Source organism: Parasteatoda tepidariorum, chromosome X1, assembly GCF_043381705.1.
Source record: "Parasteatoda tepidariorum isolate YZ-2023 chromosome X1, CAS_Ptep_4.0, whole genome shotgun sequence".
Taxonomy (NCBI): Eukaryota; Metazoa; Arthropoda; class Arachnida; order Araneae; family Theridiidae; genus Parasteatoda; species Parasteatoda tepidariorum.
This window is the reverse complement of record NC_092214.1, coordinates 15,621,671-15,640,752: the sequence shown is the minus strand read 5'-3', so window position 1 is coordinate 15,640,752 and position 19,082 is coordinate 15,621,671. Positions and strand designations below refer to the sequence as shown.

At 27.5% G+C, this 19,082-nt stretch overlaps 1 protein-coding gene across 3 annotated transcripts in view; it reads right to left on the bottom strand.

Annotated features, from left to right (window-relative positions):
* LOC107436382 (plastin-2 Fim) overlaps window positions 1-19,082 on the bottom strand; it is a 34,979-nt gene that overhangs the window by 10,310 nt on the left and 5,587 nt on the right. For 2 of the 3 annotated variants that reach the window (XM_043038874.2, XM_071187684.1), the window contains exons 3-11: window positions 17,366-17,532; window positions 15,250-15,345; window positions 12,566-12,773; window positions 12,258-12,443; window positions 10,053-10,127; window positions 6,944-7,154; window positions 6,346-6,434; window positions 3,730-3,919; window positions 1,295-1,404 (exon numbers count right to left, since the gene is read on the bottom strand). In XM_043038874.2, the coding sequence (XP_042894808.1) occupies window positions 1,295-1,404; window positions 3,730-3,919; window positions 6,346-6,434; window positions 6,944-7,154; window positions 10,053-10,127; window positions 12,258-12,443; window positions 12,566-12,773; window positions 15,250-15,345; window positions 17,366-17,532 (1,332 nt within the window). The remainder of the gene's footprint in view (window positions 1-1,294; window positions 1,405-3,729; window positions 3,920-6,345; window positions 6,435-6,943; window positions 7,155-10,052; window positions 10,128-12,257; window positions 12,444-12,565; window positions 12,774-15,249; window positions 15,346-17,365; window positions 17,533-19,082) is intronic. The other variant, XR_006224664.2, reaches the window with a different exon arrangement.

The window sequence follows — 19,082 nt, the reverse complement described above, 5'->3', positions numbered from 1 at the left end:
TGAAACTTAGTTATATTTATTTTAAATGTAAATCGTTCTAGACAATTATGAACAATTTCATCTACTAAAATCAATTTTAATAGAACTTTAAATTTAAAATATCTAAAGCTACTAATGAAAAGTATCAACATATTTAAAAAAAATAATAATATCTTATCACATGTAGTGGCACAAAAATTACACTATTTTTGGAAATGCTAATATGCATATGAAGTTTCTGATAATTATTTTTTTCCCAATCATTATATTTAACTTAATAACATAAAATATAGAAATAAAATTTTTTTATTAAATATATAAAAAATTAAAACAACAGTTATGATTAAATGCTTGAAAGTGATTTTTTTTATGTTTTTCTGGCTGTTTTTTAAAATAATGTATTTAACAGTAGATTTTTTTAAGAATAACAGTGATGAAAAAGCACAAAGCATAAGAAAATATTTTTAAGCACTTAGGAATAAACTTTTAAATGAAATTTTTAGAATTTTATGCAAAACTTACAAAATAAAATTTTAGCTTCCTGACTTTTTCTAAAAATGATAAATTTCCTTAACTTTTGTTGGTTTCAGGAATCCCCAAAATTTTACATGCCCTTCCGAGTAAAACTTTTACCAGCTCAGAAATATTTTTCAACAATGTTGCTCTCTTGCTTTCCAATTGTAATCGTAATTTTTAGAATAATTATTTTCTTATGCACATGCTCAGTCACTGAGGTAGACTATTTTTATAATAAAAATAATAACTAGGGGTATAAAAAACTAATTTTTTTTCATAAATTTGCATTTATAACATTTCAATTCAGTAACATTTAGATCTTATCAAATTCAATTCATTTTCTTCTATACCCTTTGATGCCTTTATTCATCCCATTTGGCAGCTTGGTGATTTTTCTCAAAACTTGAGCAATGCTTAATCAGTACTTTATGGTATTTCTGAACAAATATTTACATGCTCAGCCAGGCATGTAATAGTTAAAAATATATGCTTGATCAGATATACAAATTTTCTTGACTTTTTTAGATTGACACTCACCCCAATATTACTTCAAGCTTAGAATTTAAGGAATTGAGTTCAAACTGCTTAACTCTGCTAATAATAATAATGATGTAAATCTCAAACAGCAAGTAAACACAAATTATAAACATATTTATAAAGCATTATATAAAAGCTTAACATTTTTAATAGCAGATAAATTTACTTATTAAAATTTAACTCTAATTTTAATGCAACATATAAACATTTATAAAATAAAATTTAAAAAGTACAGAAATTTACTACTTAAAAGTTAACTTACTTTATTATTCACCCATTCAACAATCTCTTTTTCAACTACAGGATGGCCAGTATTAGCTAACTGAGTCAAAATAGTGAGTGTATACGCTCTCATCAATTGCCACACTAAAGCTAAAATGTTTTTTTAAAAAAAAATTATTAACTAAATTTAAACATTTAATCTTCGTGGTGATCAAGAAAAATTTAATGATAGATTTTTAAAAAGTAATGTATTTTATAGTAAACATTTTACTAAACTCAGTGGCGTGACAGCCCTTGAGGGCCAAGGCCTATCATGCCCATCTCAGTTTTCTTGACCTTGGGCTCTTGGGTGCAGGAGCAGATGTTCCGGTCAGGTGGTCAGCCGAACGCGAAACCCCCCAGTGTTTAGTTCCCAAACATGCTTGGTACTCATTTATCGACCCACTGAAGGGATGAAAGGCTGAGTCAACCTTGCCCGACCCGACGATCGAACCAGGGACCTGTGGCATGACAGCGCGAAGGGCTACCTCTCAGCCACCGGGCGTCAAACATTTTACTACCAGTTTAAAAGTTGTAGCGGACCTTACAGACAGCTCTCGTCTTTTCAACAACTCTTGAAGTATACTCTGATTAAAGTAGTTTAAATATCTTACATGCTAAGAATTGGATACAGATCTCAAAAGTTAAAAAAAAATAAGGATTTTTTTTTTGTTTTTGGAAAAGGAGATTTGTTTATTTTGATTGGTAAAAATTTAATGATAGAGTTTTAAAAACAAGTAATGTATTTTATAGTAAAAAATTTACTACCAGTTTAAAAGCTGTAGCGGACCTTACAGACAGCTCTTGTCTTTTCAACAATTCTTAAAGTATACTCTGATTAAAGCAGTTTAAATATCTTACATGCTAAGAATTGGATAGAGATCTCAAAAGTTAAAAAAAAAAAAAAAAAAAAAATGTACNTATCTTTTTCTTTTTTTTTTTGGAAAAAGAGATTTGTTTATTTTGATTGGTAAAAAGTGTTTGGAAAATAGAAGTTTCCTGAAAAGGGATATATATATATTAGATTTTGTACAGTAGAATGTTTTTTCAAAGAAAATAAAACACATAACAAGCGGCACATTGAAGGTATCAAAAGGCACAGCTTGTCCCATACAAAAGATTAGAATACATATTGAATTGACTAAAAAAGGTATCTCCAAACAACTGTTCACAAACATCAGCAACTTAGCCAAAAGTAGTCCTCTACCAGTTTATTTTGTTCATATTTAAAAATTAACTACATGAATAAATCCTACGAAGTAGCTATCAGAAAAGTCACATTATTTTAATGAAAACATCAACAATGCTTGCTTGGAAATCTTCATACTGTTTTTAATTGTTCCAAAATCTGAAGATCAAAGTTTTTAAAATTTATTTTTAAGCACATAAAGTTTCATTCCTAAAAACTATGAAATAAAATCTAAGTGTGCTTATTGAGAAATTAGCATGCACTATGCATGCTAAAATCACATGCATGAAATATTTTTGTGCAATTGAATTAAAATAAAATATTTTTGTAAGAATGATTAAATATGAATGTTCGCATGAGCTTATTGAACTAACATAAAATAGAGGGAGGGAAAATCTCAAGTTGCTGTATGAAATTTCAAGTTTTATTATTTATTTATATTATTATAATTTTTTTTTTATAGAATGATTTGACATTAAACAAATGCAGCTCAAACATGATACTTCATGTTTGGCATTTCTCAGGTAAAAATAATTTTATTTAAATTTAACCAGAACATCTAAGTTTTATAGTTGGATATTTAAAATATGAACAAAAGTCTCAAAAGTTAAAATTGTAATTAATAATAAAATTGTTTAAAAATAATTTTCATTGTTCAAATTTTATTGCTGTGAGATTCCCAGAGTAAAATTTCTAAACATTTTACAGAATTTTGTAATATAAATTAGCAAGACTATTTATAGTTTAAAAATTAACACACATATTAATTGAAAATGCACAATAAAATTTCTGCTCAATAAATTCGGCATTAGTTTTATTTAAAGCTCCAGATAAGTATGATTGAATTAATTTTAAAAAAATGTCTGTTAATCTGATGTTTTAAGAAATTTAATTTAAAAAATGCTTGTTATTAAAAAATGCGAAACTGAAATTAAAATTTAAACATTTTAATTATATGTTAAAATAGCACTGAAAACAAGAAAAAGTGTATCACTGCAGTATAAATAATAGAATGAATTACACTCAGCGTTAAATTGGCTTTAATTATTATTAATATTGCTAATACTTCAAGAATTTTCTGAATAGACTTTGTATATTACTGAGAATTCCAGGTTTTCCATTAGCATTTTTAAATTCTCTGAGGATTCTAGGTTTTTTTCTGTTTTTAGAGAGAGTGGTAACCCTGACAAATTTATAATTGCACTACAACAGTAAAAAATATGGAATTAACAAAATTATATATTTACCAAGAGTAAGAGTAGGATTTCCTTCAGAAATATCATGTCCAGCAATACCAACCAAAGAAAATTTTAACTCTTTACCAAGCAATACTGCATAATTGCAATTTTCCAATTTTTCCATGAAGGCTTTCAGTTTGCTAAAAGTTTTGTGTACACGATTCCAATCAACAATACCTGGTTTAATTGTATCATACAGCTGTTAAAAAATAGAGATTAATCAACACTGTATTTTGACACGATTTAAGTCATTCCAAATAACGAAATTATTGATAAGTATGCTAACAAAGAAAGAACATTTTTTATACAGTATATGCCAGACAAATATTAGAAAATTTGAAATTATGATATTTTAGACAAATAAAAAAAGCCGGTTCAAAGACACACAAACAACACACTCATATTAGGGAAGCGCTCCTAGCAGAGTACATATTGTGGGTTGCTTTGTAATTCTTAATATATGCCCTACATTTAAGGGACACCCTTTTAGTATATGATGTATATATATGTAAAAACATAATATACTTAGAAAAATAATAAAAAATTTCATGAAAAAACTCAAAAGTTCTTATCAGGGTGTATTCTTCCATGACAATAAAACAGACATTTCAAAATAAAGAACAATTATCCTAAGATAAAAATCATTCTTTATAATACGTCTATGCCTTTAAAATATATAAACAAATTTTTTTAACTGTAAATGAGTTAAAGATAGAAGAAGAAAAGCAGAAAAACTAACTAATATGAAGTTAAATTAGATATACCAATCTAATAGTTAACATAACCAATTTTTGGATTACTTTTTACATTATTAATTTAATAATTTTTTTGCCAGGGCAATAGAGTAATTTTAGCCAAGGCCAGTTACTACAGAATTTTTCTTTGAATCTAGAATTCTCGAAAGATATCCAAAAATTGCATTTTGCTTTTGCAAATTAGAATAAAAAATTGTTGTTACTCCATTGACCAGAATTTTGGTTAAAAAAAGGTGCAGGTAAGGGAGAAATAAATGTATCGCTAACGGTACTTTGTGAAAGTTATAAAATTTAAATTTTAGTTTAAAAGGAACTCTCGAGTGAATTTTGTCAGAATAAAAATTTTGATTTACAGAAGTTAACAAATCAACGATCAAGAGATTCATAGAATTCTGCAAATTGGGAAAAAATAAATAAATAAATAATAATAATAAATAACATGCTTGGTTTGCTACAACTACCAGGTCATGATAATCATATCTACAAGGCCTACTAAAGTTTTCTTAGGAGATAGTAAAATTATAAGTAGAAGGTTAAATGTACTTGTAATGAAGGTTATAGTATACATTCACTTAATCAATTCATTCTAGTTTATTGTTGTGGTAACTGGATCCCGTCTATGAAATTTTGCATTTTTTAAAGATTTTTCAACAACAATATTTGTAGTTTCACCATTTCTCTTTAATTACTTATCTCTCTGTGAATCTAGCAAAAACCTTATCACAGAATTAAACACACAAGTTCACTTGGAAAACAAAACAAAAATGAAACTGCTTCATTTTTTCAACCAAGACTTTGATGAATGTAAAAAAAAATAGCATGGTTTGAAGAGTGACTTAAGCTTCTTTGCTTTTATTTATTTTATTTTTTTAATTATTTCTAGAATTTTTTTTATTTCTTGCTTTGTAAAACCATTTCGCTTTTTTCTTCTATAAGTAAATTTTTTTTTTAATGAACTATTTAAGAAGTAAGAAGAAAAAAATAATCCTAGATTAGCTGCATTTACCAAAATTTCAAAATGCTTGGAAAAAATTCTCAAAATTTCAAAACTTATCAATCAACCATAATACTGTAATCTAAACTACAAAACCGTAAAAATTGTAGATAAATAGTAATAGTTGGCCCCTTTGAAATAGGAAAAGGTTGAATATATAACGTGGAGAGAAAAAAATTAACATATCTCAAGACTTTTATACTATGTAAAATACAAAGTAAATAGAATAGCAACCTAAGCAAAGGGCTATATTTTATATTTTTAATGAATTTACAGAGATCATCACACAACAAAAACAAGTAAACAAATTTTTAAAAATACATGAAGTAAAAATTTTAAATAGTTAGCAGACCATATTTACAATTTTAAACAATATTCTGAATAGTAGATGGTAACTTTCAAAGTTAAAATCAAACGAACACAGCATGGAAAAAATTTAAAAAATTTAAAATCTGGTCCCTATCATGGAGATGCAAAACTAACAACATCTACCCTTCATGTTAAATTTTGCATCTGTTAGTTCTACCATTTGCCTACAGTGCAGTAGAGAAAGACATTGCCAGACACACATAAACTTGTCGTATTATATGTAAAGATTCTAGTAAATATAAAACTTGAAGTTCTCCCTATTTCAAAAATATATCAAATTAAATAGTGAAAACTTTATGTTTGCTATAATTTTAAGTTGAATTCTGTAGTTACAACACTTAAGTCGCTAAAACAATTTAATCACCCATTCATTAGTTGCCTCTCGGAATATGTCGACCATCATGCTGTAGTATATAAATTGGTCAATATATATATAATACACTGCACTTAAAATACTTAAGAACCATACAGTAATAAATCTATACTTTTATCAAAGGCAGAGTTTACCTGAAATATTACCAATCCATTGGTAAGGTCACTGTACAACCAATTAACATATGGAGATACACCCATGCTATTCATCCAATTTCTATAAGCTAAAACAAAAAAAGTTGAAATAAAGATATTTTGTTTTAAGCATCAAATAAATATTGAAAAAGTATGAAAACTTTTATAATTTTCACCAATTAGCTAATATTAAATAAGTCAGTTTTTTACAACATTTGCAAATCTCTCTCAAAAATTACATTTAAACAATATACACAGGATAATGTTCCAAGAAATATAGCTGGTGATTAAAATCTATATATAATATTTGTAAATTTGGGGTCATGCATAACTAACAATTAGCGTTTACCAACCATTCAAAAAAAAAAAAAAAAAAAAAAAAATTATAATGTGCAAAAATTGGGGTTCAAATCTAGCCACTTAAATTTCTCAATTTTAAGTGTCCTGTTTACATATAAACAAACATATAAGCATTCATATCTTTATTTCTGTTATAAGTAAAAATCTTACCAGTTACACATGGTTATGTTACAAATAACTTGCTAAGTTATAAACTTATAACAAAGAAATTAAATTGGTTTAAATAATAAAAACTTACTCTTTTCCTCTCGTGTTTCTTCTAAACTAACCATTTCAATAGGTTCATCAGGCTGATCTAAAGCAGGATGGTTATTGAAAAGATTGGCCACAAAAGCTACATTTAACTTGTACACTCCATCAATAACATCGTTTGGTGTCAAAAAACTTCGACAACCAATTTTATCTGCTTGTTTCAGCATTACTTCTGCCCTTTCTAACAAATCTGATTTCTAAAATGTTTAAAATATACATATATATGGGTCCTTTTCAAAATAGAGAGACATTTAGAAAAATTTTCTTAAAAATAAATACCCAATTTACAACTTATAAAAATTTCAGCTGCAATTAGAATGTTTCTTGCACATAAAACTTATAACGGTAGTTTACTTTTTCTTTTGGAACATAAAATAAAACATTACTTGAATTTACATCATGTTTCCTTCTGTTACCAATGTTCAAAAATGTTTTCATAAAAAACACGGAAACAGAAAATATTATAGTTTTAGCACCTACATTATAGTTACCAAAGTTTAGTATTAATTATTTTTCTACATAATAAGTTGTATTATTATAAAAGATAAAAATATTTCCATTCTATTACTATTTATAGAAAAATTTTATGATTATATTAAATCCAATACTTTATATTTCAAGCTAAAATGTAAATTTTTTTTTTTGCATTACTTATACTCTAGTCAAATTTACAGTTATATTATAAACTAAACATTAGTTGTAACTAATTTTATATTATTGGTTATAATTACGTTATAACTAAATCTTTTTCCCTCTTTTCTTTTCTACACCTCCAAAAGTAGTTCCAAACCATCTTTCAGAAAAATCTTCCCTCTTTTATTGGTATTCATCTACACACAGTGATAGATCAATCAATGACCATTCAAGCTCCATAATATTGTGAATTTCTGTGTATGACATCACCTCATATTATTAAAGATTGCCATTCCACAGTTTTCTTTAAACATGGATATTTGAAACATTATTAATTTACAAAATCTTTTTACCCGGGAGGACGTGTGGGAGGTCCTCTTATGATCCCATGTCCTTTATAAGTTCTGATTCCTAAAAAAAACTAGACATCTGTTCATTCTTTGTTTTATTGGTAGCTGAGCTTTCCATCCATATCTGCCATATGTGAATAATTTGATGAAATTTTTGTCATTTTTTCCTCCTCCAATAGATGGTTTATCAGTTATTGTGGTCATGGTCATAGAATGACCATGCATGTCTTTCAGTTTGTTCTACAAATCACTTTATTTCTCATGGTTGAGAAGTTCAATGCCTCAGTCTTCATTTTTTAATTAAAGTGAATTCTATTTGTTTACAATGTTCATAAAATTATGCCATAATAAGTACCAGAGTTGTTCTAACAAAAATCCACTAACTGTGTATAAAAACCGACAACGTTACCTAACTTTGCATGAAAATCAAAGATCTAGTTTTGTCACTTATTAGTAATAAATGCCAGCAAACATGCGGTTAACCTGCATTTTAATCATGAGCTATAAGTTCAGATATTAAAAACTTTTTGCCTTGAATCACTAAAATAGAAATTAAAAACTTCTTCAAAAAAAAGTTTTGCTCAAGAAATCGTAAACTACTAGAGCTAACGATTGGTGTCCAATTTTATTTCTTCAAAGGAACATGTAATTTCTATGGGTAACTATTCTCTCTGAGAAAACAAAATATACATAAATATCACTATATACATTCATGTCTGCATTAAAACAATCATAGTGTGTATAATATAATAATTTATATACTAATTATATGAGAGGTAAATATCATGTTCTTTTAAATTTTATTGCAAAAAGAATAACAAAAAGCGTAAATAGCTAAGTAATAAATATTCAATGTCTACCTACTATGAGTACAGTCGAAATAAGTTTTAAACAGCCTACGAAATGGGGTAAGTACTGGAGAAAATTGTTGATTGTGGTAACTTTTGACTATCAGGAATTGGTCTCGAGCAACAGAATAATATGATTGAATATGAGGAATATAATGATTGTGTCTACATATCTCTTCTTAATTTTGCGCATGATTTTGCATGCTGATCATTATTGATTTATTGATTACTTAATTTCATTTTAAAAAGAAAAACTAGAATTTAGCAAGTAACAATAAACTGAAAAAGTTGCCTAAGCACAAAATAATATTTATTTTCAACGAGACTTCTCCTTGAATTTTTTTTACTCATGCAGTGACTGATTCAGATACACAAATTAATGCGAACCAGAAACAAAAAAAAGTATGATAAAGCTGCTTAAGGGTAAGACTTTATTGTCTTTTTTAATTACTGATTCGTAAAAGAACATCAACTCTTCCTTGATGTATATAAGCTGCTTTCTCAAGTTTTTCATTTTCACCAATTCTCACCCCCCCCCCCCCCCCNCCCCCCCCCCCCGTGCCTTTGCATTTGATACCAAGCAAGGGATTTTATCGGGTTGTTTACAGATTATTAGTCACTAAGTTACTTAGCTGGTTCTTCAATTCTCTGAATACTCAAACAATGTCACTTAGCTGGTTCTTCCACTGAGCATCTTCGGAATTAATTGATTCAACAATATAAATGATTATATATTTAAATAAAGCCAAAATAAGAACTTTCCCACGGTCTGGTTCTTCCTATAAGCTCTCTATACATTAGTCTAATGTTTCAAGAGTTTATGAATGCCATTGAAGATGTCAAGGGGCAGAATGACCATAGTTTTAACATTTTCTTTCTATTTTGTACAGATTATCTGTTGGCTAAATTTTTTATGCTTTTTTTTTTATTTTTGACCACAATTATTATCATTTACCACTATTTATGCTAAATTTCTTTTCATGAATAATGAAAATTATTAATATAATTCTGCACATTAAGAATAGCTGTGAATGAAATCTGCATAATATTTTATCTTTTACAGATCAAAATGTCTCCTATTTATGGAAAAAAATACTTTTACTACACTAATGTTTCTTAAGTATCTTGTTTAAATTTCATGAGAAAAAACAAACAATTATTTATTGAAAAAACATGATACAAATATCACTAAGCTTAAATTATACAACGAATTTGGTCATCATACAAACAACATAACTACCATCATGATTAAATAAGCACTTACTGTCATTGGTTCCAGTGTAACACCAGAATCTAATGGAGCAATTTGTTTCAACAGCTGTGTGTAAATTTCAGAGTCCTACAATAGATTTAATAATTTATCATCAAAATTAAAGACTCAATTTTATGAAATTTAAAATTAATATAATTTCAATAAGCAACAATTATTTTTTTAAAATTTGAGGCAGTCATTGGTTCCCACATCTTTTAATATTTAGTATTTTCCCACTACTTTAGTAGGATTTACAATAGAATCTTTGTAAGCTGAGCGAGTTAAAAAGTGACTCCATAAATTTGAAATGCAAGCTTGTCACAGTAACATAGCATAAAAAATATCAAATTTAGAAAAAACAATTGATAATGGCTGAAAAAAACCAGGAAAAGATGTGAATTTATGGAGGATCCGTCGCGAATCGAACATGTTAAAAAGTGATGCCTCAAATTCAATCGCACATCATAATAACTTATAAAAAAAATAGGATTTGAAACACCATGTAGAAATGGACGAAAATATGATAATAAACAACTTAAAAACGACGCATTCAACAATGTGAAGTTATGATGGAATCATCAGGAATCTTACTCATCAAAAAGTGATAACCCTAATTTGAAATTCACATGGTAATAACGTCATATTAAAAATATCTGAATCTGAAAAATTATGTGAAAGGGGGAAAAAATGTAAATAACTTGTAAAAACTCTAGTTCGAGATTTGCACGTCATAATAACATAGTATTTAAATATCATAATTTGAAAAACAAAGAAAAAATTTATAAATAGCTACTGAAAATCTATTATAATGAAAAATTACAATGGAATCATCACAAATTGAATGCTTCAAAAAGTGATTACTCAAATTCGAAAATAGCACATTTTAATAACATGGCATAAAAAATATCGAAATTTAAATACCATGCGAAAGGGGTTGAAAACAATAAATAGTTTTTGAAAAAACTATCACCAAGAGATGAGAAATTATGATGGAATCGCCGCAAATTGAAAGCTTAAAAAAATTAGCTGAAATTCAAAATCTGCATGCAATAACATTCTAAATTTGAAAAACCATAGGGAAACAACCAAAAAAACAATGAATTATTGCTGTAAAACTGATCGTAATTTCGCGATAATTGGGAAGAAATATGGGAGAAAACTTGATTGTGTAATTATAAGTGAAGCACAGTTCATGGATTGGAGAATTCGGGGATCGCTTGTTTTAAAAAAATTTCCCGTTTTATCAAGATATTTGAGAAAATCCATGATATTTCCAGAATTAATAAATTTCCTAATAATTCCTGGTTTTGCCGATTTTGCCTTTCACTGGACACCTTATGAAAATATTTTAATCAAATTTATGTAACTCAAATAAAGGTCAATGGTAAAAAAACAGGACACATACTAGGATATAAACATTTCTCCTTATTAAAATTTTTAGGAATCAAGTGGGAAGCAAATTTATCATGAACTTATGTTAATTTGAAGTGTTAAGGAAATATTGATTTCAAGATTGTCTTATTGTATAAGATGATATTTCTGAAAGTAATAGTTTTTATAATTTAATGCACAAAATGTAAGGTAATTTTTTAATGTTTTTTTTTTCTTTAAAACTCATATTTTGTGATTTGCTTTACACTTCCCAAGTATATTTTGTTGAAATAACATTTTTGATGAGCTGTTTATAATTTTAATTAAAAATGTAAGCAGGGAATGAGGGTTTGAATCCATACAAAATAAAATCAATGTTTGTATTTATGTCAATTTCAACAATTTCCAATTCATACTTTTCAAATTCATATTATCTTTTTTCTAGACAACATATAGTAAATTAATAATAAAAAATTAATCATAAAAAGTTTTTGTTGCAATAAAAATACGCAAAAGAAATCAATTGGCTATTTAACATAGTTGAAATAGTAAAAGTAATTTTTTATTGAAAAACTCAATTGAATTAAGCTAAATAAATTTTTTTTTATTGAAAATCGAAATTAAAACTATAATTTTGAAAGAGGCTCTTCAAGTTTCAAAAGCAGTGTAAACTTAATTTACTTGTGAAAAACAAAGTGCAGTATAAATTATTACTCCACATAATTATTTGAGTAGAGTTAGAAAATAGGCTTTACTTTGTTAAGAAACCATTAAAAGAGTTGAAGTGTACTAACACTATCTATTTCACATACCAGTTTTCATCAAGTTTACAAATAAAGTAGTTACCTTAATATCTGTTGTAAAATTAGTAATTCTTCTTTGAGATCCAGCCCGCTCTAAATGATAATTTACCCATCTTAGAAGGATATTTTCAGGGGATAATTTCATAAGATCAGACATATCTTCACCACTACTAACTAACTGGACCAGTCCAGGGCAATGTTCTAAAGATATCTGGTTGAAGAGCCCAATCTGAAATGTAGAAAACAAAACAATTAGTTAGGGAGAAATTATAACGAATATTGCTAGTATAATTTGATGAATTAAGTTGCAATGAAAGCTCAAGAATACAAAAATAAAAATAATATACATACTCTAATAATTTGCCACAGTAATCCCAGCACCAAATGAGGTTTCCCTTTGGCTAAATCATGGGCATCAATATTTATAACATTGCAGCCAATAGCTTGAGAAGAATTTAAAGCTAAAGTTAAATTTTCGTGCTTTGTGTATAATGTTAAGTTTTTTTTGTTGATTACCCTTTCATCAATAGTGTCTGGACAAGAATGATTGATGATTTTGCTGTAAGAGAAGAAATAATTTACTAAGTAGTTATTAAAGAGAATTATTACAAAATAATTGTAGAAAAACTATAAATTAAGTTAACCCAAAGAAGGAACTAATTGTAAATTACCTACGCCTTTTAAAATGGAAAGTTTTTCATATGTTTTGATATTCTGATGCAGTGGAAAGTCCCACATCCAAAATTGCCAGGGCTTTGGTAAGTATGGAAAACATATTTTTCCAAAGAGTGCATCTTTAAGATAAACAAAGATCAACCATACTTCATTCAACAGAAAAAATAAATAAACGATAACTAATATCAATTTCATTTAACTTTTCTTACAGGTTAATTTTGATTTCATCTTGCTATAAAAAAGATATTCCTTTTGTGATGGCAAATCCAAGGAACAGCTGTGAAATGTAAAATGCAATGCTTAGTTTCTCTTCTTGCGTTTCTTGAAGATTATTTTTAGGAGGACTTTTGTTATTTTGCCGTCCCCCTGCATTTTATTTTATCGGTATTTAACGTTTCTTGCATATTATTTTCAGTGGGACTTCTGATACTTAGCAATTGTTGCACATGATTTTGTCACTTTTTTTTGTCTGTCAGGTTTCAACATCTCTTGTAAATTAATTTTAGTAGGCGTACGGTTACTTTTCGAACGCTCTGCAATTGCTGTTATTTTGATTCATTTTTATCTTGAATTTTTGATCTGAACTAAATATAATAGAGAAAAGAAATTATGAATAAATAAAATATTCATTGTTTTTTTATTTCATAATTTTTGTTTCATTTTAAGCAATAGAGTTTAGCAGCGGTATTTTTTATCTAAGTAATTTTCACTTTTTAATAAAAATTTAGATTTTTCTTAATATTTATTTAATGCATGTAAATATAACAATTTCACTGAATTTGACTATATTTAAACTAATCAATCTTCGGCCGTTTTTAATTATAAAAAATTTTAAAAAAAGCCTACATTAATTTTAATCTTAATTTTTCGAAAATGTTTTTCTTTTTAACATTTGGTATTTAACTTATGTGTATTTTGTTAGTTTTTCTAGTCATTTTCTCTTAATTTTTTTGAGAATTTTTCAGTACATATAAGTTATTTTAGCATTATTTTGACACTTTAAAAGTAGTTTTTTTAAAATAATTTAACAATAGTACAGTAAAGCACCACTTTCACATCGGCAGAACATGCACCACATCATGATATCCCATCAGATTCTTGTACAGTGTGAACAAGGCAAAATGGGTTCATGGCTTTATTTGCCAAATTCAGCATCATTAGGTTTTTTTTAAAAATTCCGTTGATCTTGCCTTGTTCTGGGTTTCAATATTTATGCTAGTGCCTTTTTTAACTATTGTTTCGGTTCGATTATTTTCAAGTGTTTTTATTTAGATTAATAAATTTTCCTTTTATTTTATCATTTACCCCATATAATTAGGTATGAAATATATTGCTTTATTTAACCATTAGTTAATTTAGGAATTGTAATTATTTTTAAAAAATAAATACGAGAATTTTGTATTTTTTAATCTTGTTTTTTTGTCTTTTTAAAGTTAGGAGTACCTTTCTTTTTTCTCTTACTTTATACATTACACTTTTTCCTTGTAATTCGAGTTCGATAAAACATTGAATCCAGAAAACTGGGAAATTCAGACATCCGGGATAGCGATGGTCCCGAGCATCCCGTATAATTGGTTCTCTACTATATTTAAATAAAAAATTATTCTTTCGATATTAAGGAGAAGATTAAGATAATTTTGAGTATCAAATTATAATGCAGTTTTTCCTTGATGTAGATAATTGATCAGACCTAATTAAAAGCTTTGATTGTTTAAATACTTCTTGTTTCAAAATTCTTAATTTTGTTCAATGGATAGAATAACTATTAATGTGAATATTAATAGAGGAATAAAGATTCATTTCGTAAAATAGGGACACAGAAAAAGTTCTGAGTTTCACTGACGCACAATAGCTATCTCACAACCGATTTGCAATATCATTCTTGGAAAGTGTAAAATCTAGTAGGTGTCAAAAGGAAAACAAAAAATAATACACTTTTAGGATCATAAATATATTTAATTGAGGAAAAAACGCAAATAATATTAATACCAATTCAGAGTATCATTCTTGGAATGTGTTAAAGCTGGTTGGAGTCAAAAATAAAGACAAGATATAATACACATTGACGGTCACAAATATATTCACATTGATGACCACAAATATGATTGATAACAAAAAAAAAAAAAAAAACCAAAAANATAAGAATCGCAAATTTTAATCACATTGAATAAATCACTAGTGAGGAAGGTGGGTAACAAAAATATTTCAATATTTGAATAGAAATAACTACTGAAGTTTTGAAGTTGTATTTTGCTATTTAAAAAAATACATATAACTTGATCAAAACCAATTTAGAACTCATATTTTTAAACAAATTTCCAGCTATAATTTATTATCATAGATTAAAAAATTAAGCTTACCACAAAAGTATACCATCTTTCAATTTATCATATAATGCTTTGCCTTCACTATCAATTGGCAATAAATGTTTCAAATCAGGATCTCTTCCTAGATTTCTAAAAAAGGAAAAAAATCATAATTCAAAAAAATATTGAATAAAAAATTGCACATTAGTTAACAAAACAAACTAAGTGTTGATTGAACTGAGTTTTATAAGAAAATAAAGCACTAATCCAAACTAAGAAATAGCAAAGATGCAATTTAGTTTCCTAAGAATTTAATTGAAAACACGAAGACAAAACACATAGACGTAAAATATCAGTATATTAAAAATATGCTGGAAGAAAATCTGTTTAACTTAAAAGTACATTAATAGAAACTAAAACATGGCCAACGATCTAACAAAACCTCCGAGAAAAGAATATTTTTTTTAGTATTTTATTGATTAAGTTTAAAATGGGCCGAATGGAAGGATTTAATTTTTAAGTTCTAAACATTAACTTTAGTCTTTTACACATAAGAAAGTTGATCAGGCAAATGCATGAAACCAATGGGAGATATGTCAGTCTCAAGCATTTTAAAACACAAAATTTTTTTCTTTTTCAGTTCAAAGAGCAGCAGGCAGTAGTTATTCTGAGTATGGTTATGTGAGGGTATTGCTGATCTCGAGAATGTGTAATTTGCTGCACAAGCTTGCACATGTTAGATAAATAGAATATGATTTTAATTTTTAGTTTTATTTAAAAGTAAAATAAATGTTAGTTCAAGTTATTCTGTCTTGATTTCAATGCACAACTCTGCAACATGGTAAAAAAAAAAAACCACACTGCAGATCTATAGCTGCCAACCTTAAGAATAAAAAATATACACTATTTGCAACAAAATTATATGCACCAATTACGAGAGTAAGACAAAAATTTAATTATTACAAAATAATACACACTATCTTTTGTGGGAAATTTATAATATTACTATTTAATAATTAGGAATACCGGTATAATAGTTTAAAAACAACCATTACCTATTACAGTAGGGAACCGATTATCCGGAACGATCGGGACTATCGCTATTCCGGATAACTGATTTTTCCGGTTTTCTGAATCGCTACAAAAAGCCGTTTTTTTTATTGTTAAACCCAACTGAAAAAAAAAAATATTTGAAAATAATCTTAAAAAGTAGAAAAAACGAAGTAATACAATAATGATTACTTCCAAAATGATGGTAAGATAAAACATCTTTCAAAAAAGAAAGAAAAATCTTATGAGGGAAAAAAAAAATTTTTTTTTTAAAAAATGGCGGGAAAATTTATCGAATTTCGTTCCGGTTTTATGGCTTTCCAGTTTTCTGATTTCCGGATAATGGGTTCTGTACTGTAATATATAATCATTCTTCTCCAAATTATAAAACACAGGTAAATATTGAACTACATCATAAACAAATATTTCTGATGCAAGTGTTTAAATACAATACAGTTTTTAAAAAACAATAAAAGCTGTTTAATATTCAATTTAGTGAAATTTTCAGAAACAACTATCGAAATAGTATTTTAAAATAAAAAGCTACAAAAAATTACTTCTGCACAATAATCACAGTAAGCGCGATTGCGGCGATCAAAACAAGGGATTAATTTAAAAGCAAAAATACTGCAATTTTACGAAAATTCTAATTTTTTATAGAAATATCAAATTTTCAGATTTGATTTAAAAATTGGGAACAAATCCGAAAAATTCTGGACAATTGGCAGCTATGCAGATCACCCTACTTTTGTTGCCATGGAGATAAGGATAGAAAAAAAAAATGGTGGAAAAAAAGAAACATGATAAAGGAATGAGTTTGTGTGGCTTGTTATGGTCTTTTGAAAGCAAATTTTTTTAATCTGCTTTTCTGCGTAGATTTTATTTAAATTTAAAAACATTTACTAAGCTCCTTATTATTTTTTATTGTTGAAAGCTGGAATTGCACGTTTTTTCCCTAAAATTACTGAAATAAAAATAAGCAAAAAAGACCAGTATCAGATTTTTCTATAGAATGGATTCTAACTTCTTTAGTCCTTAGAAAAAAGCAGTATTTCGTAAAAGTGCAAGTCTCTACTATAACTTGAAAACAGACTTTTTATAAAATAGAATGAATACATACGAATTAATCCAATCTGAAAAGGCTACTTGTTCTTCATGTCTCACAGAATGAGTTGTACCTTCGCTTGAAGCTTCTGACATTCCACCTAAATGTTGCAAATTTTCTCGTTTTGATACAGCAGTCTTGAATACATTAGTCACCTCTTTTGATTTTAATTCACTATAAATCTATTTAAACAAAAAATAAATTAAGAAACATAGTTTAAATATTAATTGAATACACAATTTATTAATAGAGATCAAAATTAAAAAAAAAAAAAATTTTAACAATGTATATCCTAAAATTATTTTAGATAATTCAGGGATGAGATTGGCCAAAAGGCAAAAAAGCTGAATTTCCACGCGAGTAAATTTTACCCGTGTGCAATCGTTTAATAATAAATTCCAGACAATTTAAGAAACAAATAAATAACTATATGTTGGCATAAAATTGTGTACTCATTTATTAATATATGAATGATTACATCGATACTTAACATTTAATAAAAAGTAAAACTACCAATTGAAAAAATAAAGCTAAAAAATTACATTTTTCTTCAGTTCACAAACAGGAGACAATTATTACTGGAGAAACTGCTTGGTTTAGCGAGTTAAAACTACTGAGAACATACATTAACATTACACCTTTCTTGTAAAAAATATTGTTACATGATTTATAACAAGTATATCAGTAACATGACTTTTTAAATTATTTAGATAAGAAAATAAACTTTTACCTTTAGAATCATTATGTTCATATTATAATCTAATCCAGCTAGAGACCCGTGAAACATGTCAATTACTATGTAGTAGAAACATAATAACTCCTTAACATACAAAAATTGCTATTTTAGTTTGAAAAATTACATGATAATCAGCAGCTATTTAAATAATTATTTTTCATCTGATATGAATTTTGCATTTTATAGCTTAAGTACACTATCTAGCCATTAATGACCGGACACCCCTTGAACGGATGGTGGACTCGTCCTGGCGGAATAAATACGGAACCTGGGGCGGGGGAAAGACCACTCGCAAGCAGGCGACGGCCATACGAGCGTTAACAGTGAAAATGAGTGGACGACGAGAGCTGAATGAGGCGGAAAGGGGCATGATCATAGGCGCCCACCGATTTGGTCATTCCATACGTGCCATCTCCGACAAGTTTCAGGTACCACAGTCAACAGTTGGTGACGTCGTGTTGAAATGGGAACGAGANCAATTTTGGTGTTGAGTTTATCAACTCTTTTTCCAAAAAAAAATTTAAAAACTTTCTAAGTGATTGCTTTTGTTTGCTACATCTTTTATGTTTGCTATATCTTTCTTTTTATTTTTGTTTAATTTGCTGCAAATACTTCATGTTTTACAAAACAAGCAAAAACATCTTTTAAAAAGGTCAAATTGCTCGTAATGCAGCCTTTGAATGAGCTGAAACAGATTGGTGATTAATTTAGTCGTTAGCCCATCCTCAAACATATTTTGACAAATCCTATTTCTTCTTTCTTTACCTGCCTGTGTCACATTCTTCTTTGCAAGCAAAGAATGTAAGTTTCGAATATACCTACATATACTAATAATTGTCGATAGAAAAAATAGACAAATTTATAGTAACTAATTAAAGAAAAACATACTTCTTACGAGAATCGCGATATTTGATTTTAAAATCGGGTGGATATGAATCACAATAATGGATTTTGAAACCACGTAAATATGAAACTCGATTTTAAGAACAAGAAAAT